Raw genomic sequence first — 23080 nt, forward strand, 5'->3', positions numbered from 1 at the left:
CAATTCACAACCAAAATGTCTTTGTCTGTGGCATACAACCACCTTAGAGACCTTTAGTAAAGCAGTTTGCTCCTCTGTGGCAGTTCACTTCTGTCTGAGTCTCTTACCCGAGCAGAATACGTGAAGTGCGTAATCCTCTGCTTGTCAGGACAGCTGTACAGGAAATCCACCTTTCATAAAGGGCTAGGCTTGAGTTTAGCTGTGTAAACCGCCCCTCTCCTTCCTCCTTGTCTATCCCTGGTGGTAGAAGCCCTTGGGCTCTTTCTCCTCAAGGATCTGTGTGGGTAGATTTCTACAGGTAATCAGCACTGCCTGACCTTCGTTTTCAGGACTGCTCAGTTTAGAGCAAGTAAACGAAGAAACAGCCAGCTTGGCCGACAAATTATGTGAGAAATAGATGCAGAGGTCAGAAGAGGCAAGGCTTTAGGAGGCAGGCCAGGGGAGGGTGCATCCCTTAGCCATGCCCTCTATCCCTCTGGGGGAGAGAGAACTATCAACAGGCTGCTTAGCACGGACTTCTTCCCTCCGCATTCCCTGGAAAAGAAGAAAAAGTTAAGGAAGTGAGTTTGTCAAGGGATCTTCCTATCTTCCCGATTCTGAATTCCAGGGTCCTTGTTGTTTTCAGAATGAATCCATTACTTTAGGCTGAGGGAGGAGAAGCCGTTGTGAAAAGCTAAAGAAATGAGAAAATTCACTCATATCAATGAAATTAAGCCTCTTACCATGTCGGCTGACGAAATGATTTCTGGTTTTGCCCCAAGGTGATTGTGTGGTTTGGTGTCCACGGCTGCTTCGCCTTGCAGTGCAGAAGTGCAGTATCCGATCGTGGCCTGGTCATTAACGTGGGCTAGAAACCTCATCTCTGTTGCCATTTTATAGCTTCTCAATTTGATTTTTTTTTCCTCCTGGATGGACTTATTCTGAAAGGGAGACATTATTAGGGGTTAGGGTTGATGCTGGCAGCAGGACTTCCAGCTCCCTTTTCTGAACTCTCTCTTTAAGCTTTTCCTGAGGAGTAAAATTCTAAATTTATGGAGGGCGCGGGCCAGATGTGTGCTATTTGTTGAATACACAGGGGAAATGAGTGTGTTCTGGGGATGGGGGTTAGGGGGAGTAAGTTGTACTTTGGACCCTAACCAACTAAATGTTGATCTGGGGAAGAATTGTAGCTTTCAGAGGTAGTGGCCAGTAATGACAACAACAGAACAACACTGTGATAATTAATACCTGATGACATTTTATAGTTGCTACATATATATTCTCATTTGATTTCTCCCATCAGCCCTCTGAGACAGGTGGGACAGATATTTTGTGTCCTATTCCATAGGTGGTGAGAAATATACCAGAAAAGTTGAGTAACTTAAGCAAGGTTGCACAGCTAGTAAATTACACCTCAAGGGTCAAGCCTTCTGTATGAGAAGGCACACGAAAATTTCTTTGGACCTAATTGAGACAGCTAAACAAAGCAAGGAATCCCACCCTGCGTCCCCTCTCCCCCCGCAATCTGAGCAGCTGCTGTTCTTTGATGAAGAAAGTGATCCTTGAGTCTGATCTGAGAAGAGGAACAGAAGTAGAAGTGAGGGAGTTGAGGGAGTCAGAATTCTCCCAAGTTGCTTGAAGCTCAAGTGGAGCCACAGGTAATAAGCTGGCAGAAGGACATGGTTTGAGCAAATCAGGGTTGTCTGGGGTCCATGTTTACCACTGTCATAGGTGAGGGCACTCTCCCCTCACAATGGAAAGCATTTTTCATGACCAGTTGGTAAAAGAAGTGTTGAGTCTTTCTCTTGCTTGGGATATGTAGTGTCTCTTTAAAATAAAAAAGTACTTTTAAGGAACATTGTTTCTTATTTTCACCATCTTTTCTAGTATCCGCCTTGCTTTTTGAAAAGAGGTTTTTCACATGCCGTTCTTTTTTTTTTTTTCGGCACGCGGGCCTCTCACTGTTGTGGCCTCTCCCGTTGCGGAGCACAGGCTCCGGACACGCAGGCTCAACGGCCATGGCTCATGGGCCCAGCCGCTCCGTGGCATGTGGGATCTTCCCGGACCGGGGCACGAACCCGTGTCCCCTGCATCGGCAGGCGGACTCTCAACCACTGCGCCACCAAGGGAAGCCCTCACATGCCATTCTTAAATGAGACTGTGATTCTCTTTTTGGCCTGAAGGGAAGGTGGGTATGTCATTCATACTGAAAAGGGTATGAAAGTATAAAATATTTGAAAGAACAATAAAGTGAATGCACATACAGCCAGCACCTAGGTTAAGAAATAAAATATTGTCAGTACCTCAGAACTGTTCCCTGTGTTTTTCATCCTCACGGTAGTTCCCTCTCGCCCTTGCAGGAGCCATCATTCTGACTTGTGGAATTAATTCCTTAGCTTTTCTCTATAGTGTTATCATCTAAGTATTGTATATACCTCCAAACAGAACATGGTTTGCTTTTGCTTGCATGTAAATGAAATCATGCTAATAATATTATTTATATTCTTTTCTCTCTGGCTTATTTTGTTCCAGGTAATGTTTGTGAATCTGTCCCTGTCAATGTGTGTAGTTTGTAGTTCATTCATTTTGCATTGCTACAGTACTACATTTTATTCATTTATTGCAGTTTATCCATTCTTCTGTTTGTGGACGTTTGAGTTGTTTTCTCTTTGAGGCTATTATGAGCATTGAGTCCATTGATAGTTACGTAATACCATCCTATTTTTTTAAAATCAATTCTATTGAGGTCAAGTTTACATACACTAAAATGTACCCATTTTGAGTGTGCATTTCAATGAGTTTGGCCAATTTATATACCCAGGTAACTAGTCATCATCACAGTCAAGATACAGAACGTTTCTATCATCCCAAGAAGTTCTCTTTGTGCCCATCCCAGTTGATCTCTATCCCTACCCCTGGCCCCAGGAAACCACTGATCCACTTTCTGTCACCATACATTGGATGTGTCTTTTCTAGAGTTTCACATAAATGGAATCATACATTGTGCACTCTTCTGTGTCTGGCTTCTTTTGCTCAGTGTAATGTTTCTGAGATTTATTCATGTTGTTATATGTATCAGTATTTCATTACTTTGTATTACTGAATAGTATTCTGTCTTAACGGCTATACTACAGTTTTGTTTATCTAGTTACCTGTTGACGAACATTTGGGTTGTTTCTAGTTTTGGGCTACTATGAATAAAACTGCCATGAACATTTGTATGAATGTCTTTTTCTGAACATAGATTTTCATCCCTCTTGGGTAAATACCTAGGAGTGGATTTCCTGGGTCATAAACGTATGTTTAACTTTATAAGAAACTGCTAAACTGTTTTCCAAAGCGGTTGAACTATTTTACGTTCCCTCCAGCAGTGTGTGAGAGAGTCCCAGTTTCTTTGCATCCTTGCCAACATTAGGTATTGTCTGTCTTTCTTACTTGAGCTATGTTAGTGGATGTGCAGAGCTATTTCATTTTGGTTTTAATTTGTGTTTCCCTAATGACCAAGGATGATGACTTTCCATGTGCCTACTTACCATTTGTATATCTTCTTTGTGCCTATTTAAATATTTTTGCCCTTTTTAAAAAAATTTTTTTCTAGTTTTATTTTATTTTATTTCAGACCACGCCATGTGGCTTGTGGGATCTTAGTTCCCTGAGTAGGGATCAAACCCCGGCCCCCTGCAGTGAAACCACAGAGTCTTAACCACTAGACTGCCAGGGAATTCCCTTGCCCATTTTTAAAACCAAGTTGTTTTTATTATTGAAAAAGTTTTAAGAGTTCTTTATATAATCTGAATATAAGCCCCTTATCAAATATATATTTTGCAAATATTTTCTTTCATTGCTTTTCCATTCTCCTACCTATTCTGTTTCTTTTTTTCTCCTTTCTTACTTTTTTCTGGATTTTCCCCCTGTTCTTTCTCCTCGTCCCCCCACTTGTTTCCTTTTTTTTTTTTTTAGTGGTTACTCTTGGAATTAAAGCGTGCATATCTACCTTGCCAAAAGTCAAAAGTTTTTCAGCATTTTCACTCTCCTAAATAATACAGATACCCTGGAACACTTAAATTCTGTCTGTTCTCTTCCAACTTTATCTTCCCAGGTTATATTCTGCCTTTGTCAGCTGTTTTAATTATTTTTTTCCTTTTAAACCCTACAAGACAAGTATTACTGTTTTCATTTCTGTTTTGTTTTCATTATTATTATTGTTGCTGTTGTTTTTATGGTAAATATTTGTTTAGACTCACCTATATATTTACTACTTTCTTTTCATTCCTTTATGCATTTCAGACCCTCCACCAGGGATCATTTTCTTTTTTTTTTGGCCACACCACGTGGCTTGTGGGATCTTAGTTCTCCTCCGACCAGGGATGGAACCCAGGTTCTTGGCAGTGAGAGCGTAGTGTCCTAACCACTGGACCACCAGGGAATTCCCTGGGATCATTTTCTTTCTGCCTGAAGTATATTCTTTAGAATTTATTGTGACATTCTTTTGATGACAAACTGTTTCAATTTTTGTCTGAAAAGCCTTTATTTTCCCTATTCCTAAAAGATCTCTATTCACCGGGAATAGGACTCTAGGTTAACAGTTCCTTTTCTTCAGCCCATTGAAGATATTTCACTGTCTCTGGGCTGTTACTGTTGCTGATTAAAAGTCAGCCATCAGTCTAATTGTCCTTTTAAAAGTCATCTATTCTTCCTGGGTGCTTTTTTTTAAACGCTTTGATGTTCTGCAGTTGTAATGATTTGTCTAATAGGTTTGTACTTATTTAAAAATTGTTCCTGCCAAGGATTTGTTGGGCTTCATGTATCTGTGAGTTGATTTCAGCAGTTGTAGAAAACTCTTAGCATTCTTTTTTTAAATACTGCATCTGCCAGTGCTTTCTCTTCTCCTTCTGTCTTTCATGTCTCTTAAACCTCTCTTTCATTTTTCTGACTCTTTTTTGGTGTGTGCCGCATTCCTCATAATTTCCTTAACTCTGTCACTGAATCTTTTCTTAGCTGTATCTAATCTGCTAAACATGCCTTGCTGAGATTTTATTTCAATTACACATGTTTATTTCCATTTTTGTTTTTTTTCTCCTAAATCTGCTCTTTTTCTATAGTTTCTTGTTTCCTGAACATATTTGTGAGTTTGTCTTTTATTTTTTAATGTATTAACCCTGGTTATTTTATGGACTCTGATCAAGGGGTCCTTTTAGGTGAGTTTCTGCTCATCTCTTGTTTCTGCTGGTTGTTGCATATGTGCCTTGTTGCCTCTGTAATTTAATTTTTTTCCTGTAATCTGCTTATTTTCTGTGGGATTTCATAAGTGGGAACTCTTGGAGACCTGGGATGAAAATGGGGGAAAGATTTGAGTTTGCTTTTGTCTGCAGCCTGGTGGGGGGAGTCTAGAATGATCGTTCTGATTAAAATATCTGCTTGAGGGCTTGGGCCACTCAGATAGTGTGAATTCAGGCTGCACACCCCTGTGAGGGCTAGTGTACAGTCTATACTCTCAATATAATATTTTTTTCTCTTCTAGACAGCCCCAGGGTTTGATATAGTCAGTTTTCTAGCTGTCTTATCAAGGGTCTGAGGGTTACTTCTTCCTTTTTTAAAAAAAAAAAATTATTAATTTATTTGGCTGCGTTGGGTCTTCGTTGCTGTGCGCAAGCTTTCTCTAGTTGCGGCGAGCAGAGGCTACCCTTCATTGCGGTGCGCGGGCTTCTCGTTGTGGTGGCTTCTCTTGTTGCAGAGCATGGGCTCTAGGTGTGCGGGCTTTAGTAGTTGTGGCGCGCAGGCTCAGTAGTTGTGGCTCGCGGGCTCTAAAGCGCAGGCTCAGTAGTTGTGGCGCACGGGCTTATTTGCTCCGCGGCATGTGGGATCTTCCCAGACCAGGGCTTGAACCCGTGTCCCCTGCATTGGCAGGCGGATTCTTAACCACTGCGCCACCAGGGAAGTCCCAAGGGGTTACTTCTGACTCACCCTTATACTTGGGTGTAGCTCTGTGGGATCTCAGCTTTATGTCAGGGATCTTGGGCATCCTCTTATGTTGGCTGCACCCATGAAGCCTTGGAAACCAAAGCTCAAGTTCATCAGGTAGCAAATGTCCTTAGGGTGAAGTCTGGCTATATTTCACACTTACAGCTCTAGTTTCCTGTCTTTACTCAATTCCTGACCAGAGGATTCCTTTTTAATTTACTAACTCATCACTGCTTTCTAAAAAGATTTTAAAACTGCTTTTCCAGGATAATTAGTTGTTTCCTTGGGAGAGTAGACCTAGGTTCCTGGTCTGCCTGCTGTGTTACTAGAGGAAATGGTGTTATTCCTTTTTCCTTTGAAGCATCAGACTTGAGCATTTTTTTACCTGTGCCTGTGAGCAGTGTGATTGGGGCACCTGTATCTAGGGTGGCAAGGGCCTGGTAGGCTGCTTTTTCAAAGAGCAGCTCCTTTTCAGCTGCTACAGCCTAGTTTTATGGCACATAGTGTTACTGGGCTCAAATTTTTCAATTTTTCCAAGAGGTGTTCAAGGTATAGACTACTTAGAGGACTAATTGGTTGGGGAAGAAAGGTAAAGGGAGGGGGAGGGAGGCCTGCAGCTGAAATGATAGAAGCCATTTATTGCCAAAAGGGTGTGAGCTAGAGATCTGGGAGAGCGTGCTCTCTAGTTTCAGCCGCATTACACTGCAGAGCTGGTAAACTCTGCTGGCCCATAAAATCCTTTCCATTAGTCAAGGTGCTCTGTGCTTTTGTTCTTGACTACTGCTGTTCTTAGAGCTGTTTGGTTGGCTTGTAAGTCTCAGTTTCCTTTCTAGAAGGCAGATTGTCATATATTTAGGAATTTATTTACAGTAATTGGAGTTTTCTGGCTTCTCTAGTCCCCTCTTCAGATATAAGACTCCCATCTTGAAGCTTATTTCAGAAAATGCCTATGTGATCCCTTGCCCCAAGTGCCAAGAGCAGATGCAGCAATTGACACGCTGCAGGGAATTTCCAACTGCTGGGCAGGTTTCTGAAATCCAGACACGTGCTGTTCACACGTTGGCTACTGAAGCAAGGATCAGCAGTTGAAAGAGGGGAGGGGCTGGCAGGAGACTGGAGGGAGAAAGATCTTATAATGCCTGCCCAGGGCTTAAGGCTGTGTCAGCTTTCTTCATCCCTCCTCCAGCTGGCGTTGGCAGGGTAGGGTAAATCACTGTGGAGTGGTTATGAGCCGAACTCACTGGGGGCTTCTCTGAGGCACACCTGTGACGTCATCCTGTTATCACTGCTTGTTCTGCATAACCTCTTTTCACCTCTCCCCTGAGAGAGGGTGATGCCCAGAACTCATGTCAGGGCAATGAGCAGAGATAAATGTTTGGTAATCATTATTTTAGATGCCTGCTGAGGACACAATTGCAGACCATTGACACATTCTTCAAGATTCCACACTGGAAGCAAAAACCCTCTTTGCAAACATGGCCTGGATACCCCTTGTGAATAAAACTTCTTTTTAAACACGAAGAGAAAGACAGTCCAGAAGATTTGAAACTCCTAAGTGTGGTCTCTCTTGTTCCCCTGTCTCCCTCTACTCCAAACACACACACACACACACACACACACACACACACACACACACACACACTCTCTCTCTCTCTCTCTCTCTCTCTCTCTCTCTCTCTCTCTCTCTCTGTCTTTCTCTCACACTCTCTACTCTCTATACAGCAGTGATTCTTTTAAAAACATCATGTCCCTCTGTTCAGAATCCCCTGCTAGGTTCCCATTTCTCTCAGAGCAAAAGCCATGGTCTTTACAAGTCCTTCCTATGTGGAACTCCTCCTCCTCCCCACTCCTCCTTGCTGTCTCTGGTCTCATTCAGACCAGACCCTGGCTTACTTACTTTGCTTTAGTTACTCTGGTCTTCTTGCAAGTCCTCTGATCAGCCAGGGCTTCTCCCACCTTTGGGGCTTTGCATTAGCAGTTTTCTCTACTTGGAAATGCTCTTCCTCCAGCTGTCTGCGTGGCGTATGTCTCATCTCCTGTAAGTCTTTGCTTAAGTGTTGCCTCCGTGTGGCATACTCTGACCATCCTGTTAACACTGCTGCACTCCCACCCTGTTCTCCCATGTCCCCTATCCTGTTTGACATTCCTTTTTTATAACACAAATTTTCTAAATACTAGATAACTTATTTTTTGTGTGTATCTTTGTTTTGCCTTACTACTCCTCTGCAAGATTGTAAGCTCCCTGCAGATAGGGATCCTTGACCTGTTTTATTCACCAATGTATTGCGAGCATCTAGAACGCTGCCTAGTGTGCCGTAAGTTCTCAATAAGTAGGTTTTGAATTGAGTTCAAATCAAGAATAAAGTTTGTCAATAAGTCAGTCTAGACACTGAAAGCTGAGTGGCAAGGCCAGGAGGCATCTGCTGTTTGGGCCATTGCTTATAATCATGTTTTTTCATCAAGGTGACACTTCTGAATATGTAATTTCCAAGTGCGTGTTTTATATTCTGACATTAAATTAAAATGCATTAAATGTGCCTTGGTATTTACTGTTAATACTGGAGTCAGTGTCTTCAGGTCTCTGGAAAGCAAAATTTCTTTTAATACAGCATGAGTTCTGTCCTTTTTCATCTCCTGAATCTTTCATCATTAATTCTCTATCCTTCCTGCCCATAAATATTCTTTTATTTCTCTTTCTCTACTCACTCACCATATTTTTTACTCTTACCTTACTGGAGCAACTCTGTCCTGTTTTATGTAAGCTAAATAATAATTAGCTTACATAAAATCTTTTAAAAGATTTAACCTTTTAGGTTTTGTTGAGTACTAGAAAAAATAATATTAAGAAAAAGGGTGGAAACCACCTGTAAACCAGCTTCCCAGCAATGACATTCCTTCCTATGTGTATGTGTGAATATTCAAGTTTTTATTTACACAGTTGAAAGTATACTGAGTATAAAATGTTTGAGTCTACTGTTTTCACTTATTATAAGTATTCAGTTATAAAATTCTTTGTAAACATGTTTAATGGCTGAATAATATTCTCATGTAAATATGTTAACATTAATGTAATCATTACCCTGTTTTCACACATTTTTTCCACTTTTCTAGGATTATAAATAATGCTTTATTAACATCTTTGTAACATTAAGCCATTTTCTGCTTTTCATATTGTTTTATTGGAATATATATATATATGTTTTTAAATTAATTTATTTTTGGCTGCCTTGGGTCTTTGTTGCTGCGCGCGGGCTTTCTCTAGTTGCGGTGAGCGGGGGCTACTCTTCGTTGCGGTGCACGGGCTTCTCATTGCAGTGGCTTCTCTTGCTGCGGAGCACGGGCTCTAGGCATGCGGGCTCAGTAGCTGTGGCTCGTGGGCTCTATGGCGCAGGCTCAGTAGTTGTGGCGCACGGGCTTAGTTCTCCGCAGCATGTGGGATCTTCCTGGGCCAGGGCTCAAACCCGTGTCCCCTGCACTGGCAGGTGGATTCTTAACCACTGTGCCACCAGGGAAGCCCCCAGAATATAGTTTTAGAAGCCAACTTTTGGGTTTAAAAGGTTTGAAGTCTTTTAGCGCTGTTGATAGCTGGATTACTTACTTAAGAAGCTGTGCCAGCTTGCAGTCTTAGCAGCAGTGTTTGAGAATGCCCAGTGACCACCTCTTGCTAGCATTGAGTATTGTTAATGTTTAATAGTCCTTAGCACAGTGTAGCCGTTCATATATTTGTAGAATAAATGATAGAATAAAACCTATCTTTATTTTTTTTAATAGACTTTATTTTTTAGAGAAGTTTTAGACTCATAGCAAAATTGAGTGGAAAGTACAGAGTTCCCATTATTATCTCCTGCCCCCAAACACGCACAACCACCCTTACTATCAACATCCAGAACCAGAGTGGTTCATTTGTTACAATTGATGAACCTAGTCATCATTATCACCTAATGTCCATAGTTCACCTTAGAGTTCACTCTTGGTGGTGTTCTGTGGGTTTCGACAAATGTATAATTACATGTATCCACCATTATAGTATCATACAGTATAGTTTTATTGCCCTAAACCTTTGTGCTCTGCCTATTCCTCCCTCCTTCCCTCCCTCCTCTTAACGCCTGGCAACCTCTGGTATTTTTACTGTCTCCATAGTTTTTGCCTTTTCCAGAATGTCATAGTTAGAATCATACAGTAGGTAGCCCTTTCAGATTGGCTTCTTTCACTTGGTCATATGCATTTAAGGTCCCTCTATGTCTTTTCATGGCTTGATAGGTCTTTTTTTTTTTTTTTTTTTTTTTTTTGCGGTAAGTGGGCCTCTCACTATTGTGGCCTCTCCCGTTGCGGAGCACAGGCTCCGGACGCGCAGGCTCAGCGGCCATGGCTTCCGGGCCCAGCCGCTCCGTGGCATGTGGGATCTTCCCAGACCGGGACGTGAACCCATGTCCCCTGCATCGGCAGGCGGACTCTCAACCACTGTGCCACCTGGGAAGCCCCGGTCATTTTTTTTTTAAGCACTGAGTAGTATTCCATTGTCTGAATGTACCACAGTTGACTTATCCATTAACCTACTGAAGGATATCTTGGTTGCTTCTAAATTTTGGCAATTATGAATAAAACTGCTATAAACATTTGTGTGCAGATTTTTGTGTGGACTTAAGTTTTCAACTCATTTGAGTAAATACCAAGGGGTGTGATTGCTGGCTCATATGGTAAGACTGTGTTTAGTTTTGTAGGAAACTGCCGAACTGTCTTCCATCCTATCCCGTTTGCAATTGCATTTCTTTGATTATTGGTGAGAGTGGACATTTTTTCCTGTTTTTTCCTATGTTTTATTACCCATGTATAGTTCTGTGTGGTCTTGTTCTCTGCTCATTTTTCTATTCCAGCCTAATATTTTTCATACCAATTTATTTGAGCTTTACAGATAGTAAATATAGCAAGTACTTTTTATATTCATTGGAGATTTTCTTATTTGTATTTGATTTTCAATTATATTTACTTTTTTAATGTATAAAAGTTGTAAAATTTTATATAGTTAAAAATGCCATTCTTTATGATTGATTTCATTGCTCTTAAGCTTAAAAAGGTCTTTCCATTGGAGAAGTTTTTAGCCGTCCCTTTAACCATATTTTCATTTCCATCAGCTGGAGGGAATTCTAGCATCGTTTGTAATTACATTCAGTTGGAAAGAGATGTGAGGAACCCTACGTGCTTAATTAAATAATGTGACTTGTTGTGAGAGTAGATCTTTTGCACCCGATATAAGAGTTCCCAACCAGCGTATCAGCCCACTTTTATCCATTACTTGGAGTGAGGTAAGGTTGTAGTCATCAGGGGTTGCATTGTCAGAGTCAGACCTTTCCCCTCACCTCACCTTAGGTGACTACTTTACAGCTGGGAACAGCTCAAGCCTGGAAAATTAGCATAGGTATGTAGGTGAGTAGTTGTGTGGTCTTGCCTTTTCAGGGAGGAAAGAATACTGTTGCCTTTTGTGGCTGTCCTGCTTTTCATTGATGAATGAATCCTAGGTGTGTAACAGAATGTTACTAAGGAAGTACCATCTTTATTTTGGAGTAAAAGCTCTTGGAGTAAACTGTCTATTGAGCTGAAAGCAAGGAGGTAAGGCTGTGCCAGTGGGGGCCCACAAGCCACCAGCACATGGGACTAGACTCAGCCAGAGACATTTGGACACAGATGTTTCCCATAATCTCCGATAGCCCTTTTCATTGGTTAGTCTTGGTTTTGGAAGCACTGTGGAAGGTGCACTGAGGGCAGCATTTCTGCTGAGTGAGTCAGTGCACCTGATTATTTTGGGCTCAGGGATGTGCAGAAGGAGGGTAGAGGAGAATGAAATATCTTTGAAATTTCTTTGCTTTAAGGAGCTCGGAGACTTATAGGGATGGAATAGATGTATGCTGCCAGGTATAGGGAGTCAGATATCACATTTCTGTTTTCTGGGTGATTGACTCTTAGGGGGGCGGTCAGCTGCCAAAAATGTGATCTCTCTCTGAAGGCCATGTGGTCTCATGATTATGAACTTCGAAACTGATCACATTTTTGTAAAATAATACTTGTTATATACACATTCAGGGAAGAAGACTGAGGGATATACATCAAAACTTAATCATGATTCTCTAGGATGGTAGAATTAAAGGTGTTCTTAATTTTCTTCTTTTGTTCTCTGCATTTTTGTAGTTTTCTGTAGTGATCACAATATTTTTGTAATAAGAAACGTAATTGGGGCTTCCCTGGTGGCGCAGTGGTTGAGAGTCTGCCTGCCAATGCAGGGGACACGGGTTCGTGCCCCGGTCTGGGAAGATCCCACAAGCCGCGGAGCGGCTGGGCCCGTGAGCCATGGCCGCTGAGCCTGCGCGTCCGGAGCCTGTGCTCCGCAACGGGAGAGGCCAGAACAGTGAGAGGCCCGCGTACCACCCAAAAAAAAAAAAAAAAAAAAAAAAGAAACGTAATTTTAGAAATTGTAATGACAAAAAATTTGAAGTTAGATAAAACTACGTTCTGGTTCTGATTGTGTTATTTGCTGTATCATGCAAATTAGTTAACAGTTTCTAAATCTGTTTCTATATCTAGTACCTTGTGCATAGAAGACATTTATTAAATATTTGTTGAATTAAGCCTTTTAACCATAATATGGTTTGCCACTGATTGCCTGTATTTCTTTCCTTCCCTTAAGGGAAGATTCTGTTTCCTCTCTTGAACTTGAGGTTCAAACAAAGCAACTTTGGTTTTGAGGGTTGTTTTGTTTTCTTTTGACATTGCTGATTCTTCTCTCTTCTTTCATTCCAGAAGAACTAGTAACCTAATAGACCAACTAGAGAATATTCAGCTATTCTAAAAAATGAAATTATTTTAGCTTCATGAAATACATAGATCCCTCAACTAGAGTATGTACTCCATGAGGACAAGAGAAGACTGTATATTTTGTGAAATCCCTAACAGTGTTCAAGGCTGACTTCAAAATTAGGTACTTAATCAACAATGACTGATCGATTGAGTAACTTACCAGGGTCTGGGGTTGTATAAAATGAGTTTAGGCATGTAAGAAATTAGCAAACTGTTAATTTTTAAAAAAAATTAATGTCTTTTTTGCAGCCAAGTAACATGCCTGGTAAATTTTTTTTTTTCCCCCGTCCATCCCATGCAGCTTGTGGGATCTTAGTTCCCAGACAGTGATCAAACCTGGGCTCCCTGCAGTGGAAGTGTGGAGTCCTAACCACTGGACTGCCAGGGAATTCCCTAAAATGTTAATATGTTTTTTTATTTTAATTTTTTGTTTTTATTTTTTTTAAAGGAAAACTTTATTGAGATATAATTTACATGTGACAAAGTCACTCATTTTAAGTGGCTTAATTATAATTCAGTGATTTTTAGTAAATTTACAGCATTGTACAGTCATCACCACAATCAAATTTGAGAACATTTCTATTGCCTTGAAAAGAGCCCTGTGCCCATTTGCAGTCACTCACCTTTTGAGAACCGATTCAGTGAATGATTTTCAGTCCACAACTTACCTAACTGCTCTGAATACATTTGGCCCTACTGACCATACCTTTCCTTTTGAAATTTTCTCTTCCCTTCTTTCTGACCCAAAATGTTAATATGTTTTTAGAACATTCTTTTAAGATGGCCTTATGCAAGCTCCATGGTGATAAAGCTACCAGAACCCTCAGTTTGGGATGGTAATGCTGCAGTGGACTGCTTTGAGAAACCAGGAGTAAGATCTTTAACATACTTCTCTCCCTTTTTTCTTAGCCCCAAACCCTGGGGGCCTCTCCCACTGAAGACAGTAGAAGGCAAATTTATAAAGACAGTCCTGTTAATTAAGTAATGCTCTTTAGCCCATGGATGCTGCTCCTTTCCAAGGGAGGCGGAGCAGCTCATTCAGCCATCGTGGTACCTGCTGTCAGTTTCGCCCTTGCTCTGAAGCCCTTAAAAGCGAGGAGAGTCCTGTTGGGAAGTGGTGGAAATGCCTCCACATATGTGTGCTATTTCTTTAAAAGAAAGTCGAGCGGAAGTGATGCTGTAGGGAACATCTGCACTTGGGGCTGAGTGGAGAGCGAGATGCGCTGCAGCTGGTGTAAGGCCCTGGCAGGCTGAGGCGCTGCTGTCTGTTGGGGTTTACTTCTGTCTACATTGAAACATGGCTTTGGGAGGGGGTTGGTGGCCTGCTGCCAGCCTCAGTTAGCCTGCCCTTCTCTTTCCTCTTTCCTCCTCACCGCCCTCCTCCCCCCCAACTCCCCTCCCTCATGCTTTAAAGTCACATTTCCAGGCCAGACGTAGAATTAATCTCTGGGCACTTCACATTGCTGGCAGCTGAAAGCAGGATGTGGGATCTTTTTTTCTCTCTTTCTCTCTCTCTGCGTCTTGGCTGACTTTTTTACCTCTCGAAGAATTTGGAAGGCCGTGAGATCCCCCCCCCCCCCACAAGTACTGTGGAGTTTTTCAGCACGCTGATCACCCTGCTGTGGCTTCACCCTAATAGACTTCATATGTTGATGCAGTTGACATCAGTATCAAACTATTTTACATGTGATCTGGTGTATTTCCTGAGGAAATCTGCAAGATATTTATTAAGAACTAATAAAATAAACCTCGCCATGAGTTTTTAGGTAGTTTTCAATTTTTCATGTCTCTCTCGTTTCCTCTTATCAATGAGTTGCTATTTTCTCTCTCTACTCTGACCATTGCAAAAAGGAAACAAAAATAAATGTTTTAAACTGTTCCTGAAGGGACAGAGAGAGAATAGTTCTGCCATGATGTATCAGCCGGGGCTGTATTTTTAGTGCAGCATTGTAGAAACTAAAAATATCCTGTTATAGTGGATCCTTTTTATAGGTCTGTGTGTGTGTGTGTGTGTGCGCGCGCGCGTGTATGTGTGTTTATAATGTACGCACAAGTGCCTTTGTGCATCGGCAGCCGCTCTTCCCATTACAGCTGGACTCCATTAGTCCTTGAAAATTAATGTAATCCCAGTTAAGAAAAAAATTAATTACTCTACCAGAGCTGCATTTTATCCAAAGCTAGTGTTAGCTCCCTAGCTGGCAGCTTAGTTTGAGAGGCTCCGGGGGCCCATGGAGCTGTGGCTTTGGTATCACAGCACTTGCTGCTGGGTTTTTCCCATTGAGATCATTCCATCCCTTCAGGGTCAGGCATGTGATGTGCAGAGAGTCAGTGCAGATCCTCCACCTCAGTGAAATGCCAGGTTTCAGTCTGGTCATCCCCAAAAGGCGTGTCTGCCACAGGCTTAACTCATCTGCCATGGCAGGTTTTCTTATCAGGATTCTTTAAAAACAAGGTTCTTTGGCAATGGTTGATTTTCAGTTCTCTCTGGAGGAGAAATACTGTTTATCAAAGTCCCAGAGATGCATAGGATTTGCCTGGGAGGGCTCTTCGTGGACAATTAAGAATGCCAATCACGTTTAGTTCTCACTTTTTGTCCAAGGTTGGACTAGTTTGTTTAATACACACCTTCTGTTGTAAGTGAGTGTGTCAGAGTTGACTGCTAGTTTCTAGTCAGACTTCTCAGCACCAGCCCTGGATGAGGGGGCGCTGACTGGCTCAGTGTGTAAGGAACGTTTCCAGCTCTGTAATCATGTTCTGGGATGAGGTGCGGGGCACAGCCCAGAAGTGGTTGCAGTCAGCCTCGCCTTCACGGTACAGCTCTTGTGCAATTGCCTGAATTTGTTGTTGTTTTGTGTATTTTTCTTCTTTGGGGGCCTAGGTTGGGGTAGAAGGATAGAGAGGGGTAGGTGGGAAGGATGGGTGTTTGTTTCCTTACTGGTCAGACTCTCCAGGCTCTCTGCTGAGAGTCCAGCCAGGATTCATCTGTCTTGGACTGCAGTTCTCTTTTTCTGCTGAGCTGGGGCGTGGGCAGCACAGGCCTGTGTAACCCGTGACAGGCCTCCCCAAGTGCCATGATGGCATGGATCCTCACGGTGCTGTTCAGAACAAAAGCAGGGTTAGTGCCCTTTTGTTTCTTTTTGGGCATGGGCTCTGAGGCTCGTCTGTGGATGTCATATTCTCTCCCTCTGGTGACTCTATCTAGGTCCTCCCCCGCCCCCCGCCCATCATCCCCTAGCTGACAACTGGTTGAGCCCTTGGCTTCCTGTACTTGATCCCCAGGCAGTGTACTTCAGTAAAAGTAGTAATTAGGCCTTTTACAAATTTATTTTATTAGTGAAGAGAGTTAGTAGGTAATGGGCTGTAATTCTAACACAGCCAGTTTGGAGATTAATAAAAAATTTAAAAAGAGCAGTTTTTACCAGAGGCAGTGGGCCTGTTATTTTGAGTTCTCAGCTGAGCCGAAATCAGAGCAGCGTGGGACCCATGGCGGACTGTGCTGCTGGGAGGATGGAGAGCCACGTTCCTTGTTGTTACAGTCTGTGCAGTGCCCGTCCTTGAGGGTGTTTTACACTGGCATTGGAAAAAAGGAAACCTTGTTTTCCAAGAACTCTGCTCTCTCTCAGCTTGATAAGCATTTAAAAATAAAAGCTGCACAATTGAAATTGGCAGTGCATCCTCATTCTTTTGTCTCTCTGTTTATTTTTTTCCCTCATCCCTCAACATGTGTGCTACAGCCCATGGTTATTACACCCTCAAGAATGATGGCCTGGAACTCAGCAAACTTGCACCAAGGTCTGCCCGCCCTCCACTCTCTGTTTGAAGCTGGCTGAGGCATCCGGGCCTAGCACTGAGAGGCCTGGTGGATCAGCCTCAACAGCTCCATCTGTGGCACATTTCCCTTTTCCCCTGAAGCTGCTGCCTGGAATTTTTAGCTTCTCCAGAATCCTGATTGTCAGCCCAATCTTTCTTGTTAGTTTTTGCAGTTAACTTAATTGATTTGTTTACCTCTCCATTGGAGGAGCTCAAAAAGAAAGTGCTTTGGCACTAATCAGGAGCAGTCCTGGCTTTTTAAAAAGATTCTTCTGAGCTAAAATTGTATAATACTGACCCAGGGAGAAAAAAAACTACTATGGCTTAGTCTAGGGTGACGGTAAGTCCTGGTTTGCCTAAGGATAGTCCCTGTTTATGCATTATTAATAGCATACCCTTTCGCTCTCACAAATATCCCAGTTTAGGAGATAGATTTTAGCATCACCCTACCTTAGATGAATTTAGAAAAAGATTTAAAAAACAAACCCAAAATTGAAAAAACAACTCACTCACTACAAACTGTTAATTCTTTGTCTAGAAATGTAATGGGTTGTAAGCGCCAAACCCTGCCCTAAGCATTGCAAGCAGATTCCACTGGAGTCATGCACATGTGACCTCAGAAAGAATTGCCATATCTCTGGCTCTGTGAGCGAGGACTGGCCTTCCTGCTTGAGTAGGTCCTGGTAAAGCCAACTTTGAAACACCATGTCGCTTGTTTTAGCATTTCTGGTTATCATTGCCTAGTTGGTTGAGTCAGAACCTGGAGTTAGTTTTTGGTGGGGTGTGGTTTCAGGTTTGCAGACTTCCCAGTTGATGCCTGTGAAGGGTTGGTGCCTGATGTAACTGAATAGGGTGTTACTTCAGGTTAGTAGTCCTTGTTTTTGCTTGGCTGGTTGGGCTGAACCTGGTATTACCGTTTCCCAAAGAATATTTTTGGTTTGAAAACTGAAGGTCAGCAGTTCGCAAGTGCCGAACTTGAAGCCAACTCTGTGGTTTGTCTTGTGCCACTGGGCCAGCAGCACTGCAGCCCGGATCGATTGATCTGCAGCAGTATGAGACCACGAACAGCAAGTGCCAGACAAAACTCCATCTCACCCCACTTCACCGTCCAACCTGTCTCTCTGCCCAGATCCCCTTTCTTTTTCCTTGTATGTCTGTCTCACTCTTGGTTATGTATTTCGCTTTTTTGGGTCTATCTTTTTCCATCTCCCTGTCTCTTTCCATAACAGTTTTTAATAATGTTTTAGTTAGTTCCAGCCTTTTCCCTGAATGGATCCCATTGGAAAATGCATTTGAAAGGAAACAGTTATACACTTCCCTTCCTTTGAAACTCTGTTGGCACCTTTTCCAGTGCAGTAAACCATACAACATGTATTTTCAAAGTTTCCAAACACAGACACGCTGGCGTTAAATTTATGAAAAAATATTTTATTCAGCTGTATGGTAACTGTGACTTTCAGAGATCCTGATCAGATTTGAAATTGGTGCTGACTTTTGGAACTCCAACAGGTTTTCAGATCTCTGCAGGAAATACAGCCACATCGGCTCTTGGGCATCTGTGATGCCTTGTGCCTTGGCCTTTGATTGCAGGTTGGGCAGGAGGAGTTGGGGCAAGAGACATGGATGTGGGGATCCCCCAGCCATACCCAGAGGAAAACAGGGAAAGTCAGTGAGTCATTGAAGAATGCTGTGTTGCATAGCTGTGTTGGGCACAGGAGCAGAAGGTAAATTCTGTTTACTCCGGTCTAGGACTGGAGGTCAGATAACACCTGTTTGTGTGGTATGTCGTTTACTTTAGGGTGCCATGGCTAAGAAGAATTGTTTTATTTGTATTCAAAGCAATGATGATGTCACTAACGTCTATAAGTGATTGCCTCACTCCTCCCTCCGTATACCTATGGTCTTATGCCCCCCCACCCCTCAAAAAAGCATGCTAGAATCAGTCTATTTAAATGTCTGTGGGTTTGAATTTGGTGCATAGGGACAGTGATCCTTCTCAAGGATCCCAGCTGTTCAGAAGATCCCTGGGAATGCTATTTATGTATGTATGTATGGCCGCATTGGGTCTTTGCTGCTGCACGTGGGCTTTCTCTAGTTGCGGTGAGCAGGGGCTACTCTTCGTTGCAGTGCGCGGGCTTCTCATTGCGGTGGCTTCTCTTGCTGCGGAGCACAGGCTCTAGGCACGCGGGCTTCAGTAGTTGCAGCATGCGGGCTCTCTAGAGCGCAGGCTCAGTAGTTGTGGCGCACATGCTTACTTGCTTTGCAGCATGGGGGAATCTTCCCGGACCAGGGCTTGAACCTGTGTCACCTGCATTGGCAGGCAGATTCTTAACCACTGCACCACCAGGGAAGTCCCTGGGAACGCTCTTCAAAGAAGCCTTTCAGAAGGTTTCTTCCAAATTGCTTAAGCAGCTGAACTCTGTCTTGGCTCACTTATGTTCATGTACTAGGCCATTTCAGCTTTTCTTTGCTTGTCAGTCTAACCGTGGATCTGCTTCAGGGCACACAGGTGGATTCTGTGCCTACGGCCATAGGACGGAAGCTGCTGAAGAAAACCCAACAAAAGCTGATCATTCTGCAGGCCACTTGTCCCACTCAGCTCAGTTAACGGGTTTGTTAAGCATTTGTTGTGCCTCGTTCTTCTTAGCTTTTCTGGTAGCATTTGCCTTTGTTGACAGGAGACTTTCCAGAAGTGCTTTCAGTGATAGTAACTCTGTATTCTCTCTGTTCTTCCCTTCCTCTCCCCCTGTTTCTTGGGTCTTCCCTTTCTGATCCACACCCTAAATATGAAGGCTTACTAAAGATATTACCTTGGCCTTCCTCTCTTCAGCCTTTCCTCATTGATGTATCATAAAATCCCATGGTTTTAACTGTCACCTCTCCGTGGATCGCTTCCAAATCTCTTTCCTGCTCAAATCTTTTTCCTAAGCTCTACCCCGCATTTCTAACTTCTTGTTGAACGTTTTCACCTGGAATCTCAAGCTTATTAAAAATTGATTCATCCTATTTCTCAAGTGTTGTAAGTCAGGTTCCCCAGGAAGCAGACTCTTAAGATGGAGGTTTGCATCCCCAGGAGGTTGGTTGGGGAATGCTCTCAGGATCAATACCCAAAGGGGCAGGATGGGGCACAGGGAGAAGTTGAACTGCACTGCAGATGTAACAAAGGCCTTAGCCAGTCTCGTAAGGAGCTCTGGAGCTGCTTAAAGGGGCTAACCCTTCAGAGTAGTCCCAGATTGGGCCAAAGGGGCTGAATCTTTACACCCCTTCCTGCCCTCCAACCACCAGTCAATGAATGTGAGTTACTCCTGGGAAGGGGCAGTGACATTGGGGAAACGCCTTTCTTCAGCTGAGAGCAAGTCTGGGAGAGGGATCAGCTGAGATCTACTGCTGCCAACACTCTCGGCAGCTGGGAGAATGAGTGCGTTAGTCCCGGAGGGGATCTGGGCAGTGCACCAGATCACCCCTGCCCTGCTGGAACTCTTCCTCCTGTGTACAGTTTTTCTGTTATTGGTACCAGTGTCTTCCATATATTCAGGCTGTCTTGGCCTCACTGTTTCTGTTTTTAAATTGAGGTATAATTTACATAAAACAGTAATGCACAGATTTTAAGTGTTCAGTCTGATGAGTTTTAACAAATGCCAACCAACCCCACTTCTTATTCTTTTTTACCGTGTATGTTAGGAGTGTTTGAAAGTAACAAGAACCATCTTGAAATAGCTTAACACAAGAAGGGAAATGTATTGCAAGGAACTTGAGGACAAGGATATTATCCTACGGAAGGGATTGGAACCAGGAAAGCCTTTTTCTGCACTTCTGCTTCCTTCTGCATATTGCTTGCCCCTCTGCCTCGCCCCCGCCTTCCTGGCAAATAGTAAAGGTTCAGTAAATAGTAGCTTTAATTATTATATCATTTTTGTATACTTGTATTTTTTACAAACAGTTATCTCACCCTTTTAAATGGCTATTTTATTGGATGTATGTCCCATAATTTAATAAGCAGTCCTCTATTCGTGGACACTTAGGTTGTTTGCAGGCTTTTCCTTTCCAAACTATATAATAGTGAATTTCCTCATTCATGTCATTTCACACATTATCTTTATCTCTTAAGATGATTTTCACTTTCTTCTTTGATTTATAGTTAACTACATGCTGGAATCCTATTAGATTTCAGCTCCTTGAGGGTCCAGTTCATGTCTGATTTATCTTTGTAAGCTAAATGCCTAGCATAGGGCCTTGCATGTAGTAGCTGCTTAGTAAATGCTGACTGTGTGAATAAGGAAAGGAATTGATCCAGCACTTAGTGGGTTACTACTCAGAACAGATAGTCTCCGATGACCAGGCACCGTGGTAAGTGCCTGGGATTTACTGGAGTCTGCACTACAGACCCTGCCCTCATGGGATTTCCAGCCTAGTGGGGAAGCTTGATAAATTGTAAATCCTGTGCTGGAGTGGCTTTGAGCCACCTGCCTGGTGCATGTTATGGGTGGAACCACTTTGAGTCGAGAGAAAGGAGGCTTATCAGGCAGCACAGTACAGGTTTAGTATATGTTGGTTCTTGAAGGAAGGACTTAGATAATGGAGAGGAGAGAGGTGGGCTTTAGAGAGCGAGGGCGGGAGAATGGCCATTCAGTGCTATGGAGGTGGCAGGTTTGCTATTTTATTTCTTCTTGTCTGTTGTCATTCACTATCCTTTGGTGTGGGCCCTCTCTGAGGGGCAAGGCAGTGCTCTAAAAATAAATCTGTTAGGTCTTTTGAACCAGGCAGAAGCAGGTCAATTCTGTCCTCCAAAGGGAGGAAATCTCACCAAGAAGATGAAGTTGAGTTGGTGCTTGAAGACTGCCTGTTTGGCAGGGGTGCTAATCCCAGAATTACGGAGCTTTGTTCTCTGTACCAATGTTCAAATATAAATTTAGCTTTTAAATCTCTTTGCTTTATAGCATGCTGTTGTACTTTTTGTTTTGTAGAGATCCCCCAAATTTACATAAATCGAATTTTACAGTTTTGACCATTTTCCTTTCATATCCATACATCTATGTTTATATATGTATATATTTGATAGCATATATATTTTAATATATCATTTGGTCTTCTTAAAATAAGATTTTTATAGCATATTGTCACATTTTCATTTATCTAAAATTCTTTAAGATTTTAGGATACTTTAGCCTTTTGTTATCAATTGCAAGCAGCTCTTGCCCTTGGGTTTCTCTGGCCCTTGGTCTCTGTCACAGACTGAATGTTGGGCAAATATGTTAGACATCAAGGATTTCTCTGCTTAAAGAAACCCCTCATGGATCCTTTTTGAAATAAGAATTACAATCTCCTAATTTAGCATTATTTTAACTTAGCATTATATATCTATCTATATATAAAATATTCCTATATCTATGTTTTTGGAAAAACATTCTTAGATTGTGATACACAATGTATTTTGTCTCACAATATAGATAACTTTAGGGTAATATTTCTTGGATATCTTTTAAGAGTATGTGGTGATAATGCCATACGTTGTAAAGGCCTTTTCAAGGTTATTGTTCATTTTTTCATACAGTATCCCTTGCATAGAGTCCGCGTTAAAAAAAGTATTTTAGAGCTCAGTGCTGAGAAAAGATTTGTTTTTCCTGAGGAACTGATATACTTATTCCTTTCCAATAATGACAGCTATACAGTTGTTGGTGTTTCCTTTTCTGCTTTGACTGCCAGGAAAATCAGAGGCAAATTTTAAGTTCATTCATCGAAGACTGTTAACCCACATGATTGACATATTTGTATTTTCCTTCTTCTTGGTCCTGATTTTCTACATTTACTTGAATGTTATCTCATGGTAGGTGATTTTGCCCTAAATTGTCACAAACCTTTCATGGAATTGAGGTATAAAAGAATAAATATAAACAAAAAAATTTTAATCTAGTTTAAAACAATGTATATAGGTTTCAGTTAGTATTGTTGACAAACTATCAAGTCTGCCAACTGAATACAAATTCTAAAGGATCTCCTTTCTAGAGCTTCTAATTCAGGGGACTAGCTGGTGCCTCTTGGGTTTCTAGGCACCTTCACCGAGTGCTAACTTTCTCACTTTCTTCCTTGGCATAATGGCTTTATTTACCTATTATTCTATTGATCTCTTTTCTACTTTAAAAATACATGTTTCGGGCTTCCCTGGTGGCGCAGTGGTTGAGAATCTGCCTGCCAATGCAGGGGACACGGGTTCGAGCCCTGGCCTGGGAAGATCTCACATGCCGCGGAGCAACTGGGCCTGTGAGCCACAACTACTGAGCCTGCGCGTCTGAAGCCTGTGCTCCGCAACAAGAAAGGCTGCGATAGTGAGAGGCCCGCGCACCGCGATGAAGAGTGGCCCCCCGCTCGCTGCAACTAGAGAAAGCCCTCGCACAGAAACGAAGACCCAACACAGCCAAAAATAAATAAATAAAAGCCATTAAAAAAAAAAAACAACATGTTTCACAATGGGTGGGGTTGGATA

General features: G+C 42.3%; 1 protein-coding gene across 4 annotated transcripts in view; it reads left to right on the forward strand.

The window, feature by feature from the left end:
* The window catches only part of SMG6 (SMG6 nonsense mediated mRNA decay factor), a 235198-nt gene that overhangs the window by 62012 nt on the left and 150106 nt on the right, over positions 1-23080 (forward strand). For 2 of the 4 annotated variants that reach the window (XM_029211341.1, XM_029211342.1), the window contains exon 11: positions 19100-19210. The exons of the other annotated variants lie outside the window; for them this stretch is intronic. In XM_029211341.1, coding sequence (XP_029067174.1) covers positions 19100-19210 — 111 coding nt within the window. The remainder of the gene's footprint in view (positions 1-19099; positions 19211-23080) is intronic. 4 annotated transcript variants of the gene reach the window in all.

The sequence above is a fragment of the Monodon monoceros genome, unplaced genomic scaffold, assembly GCF_005190385.1.
Source record: "Monodon monoceros isolate NGI ecotype Baffin Bay Population unplaced genomic scaffold, NGI_Narwhal_1 Super_Scaffold_9, whole genome shotgun sequence".
Taxonomy (NCBI): Eukaryota; Metazoa; Chordata; class Mammalia; order Artiodactyla; family Monodontidae; genus Monodon; species Monodon monoceros.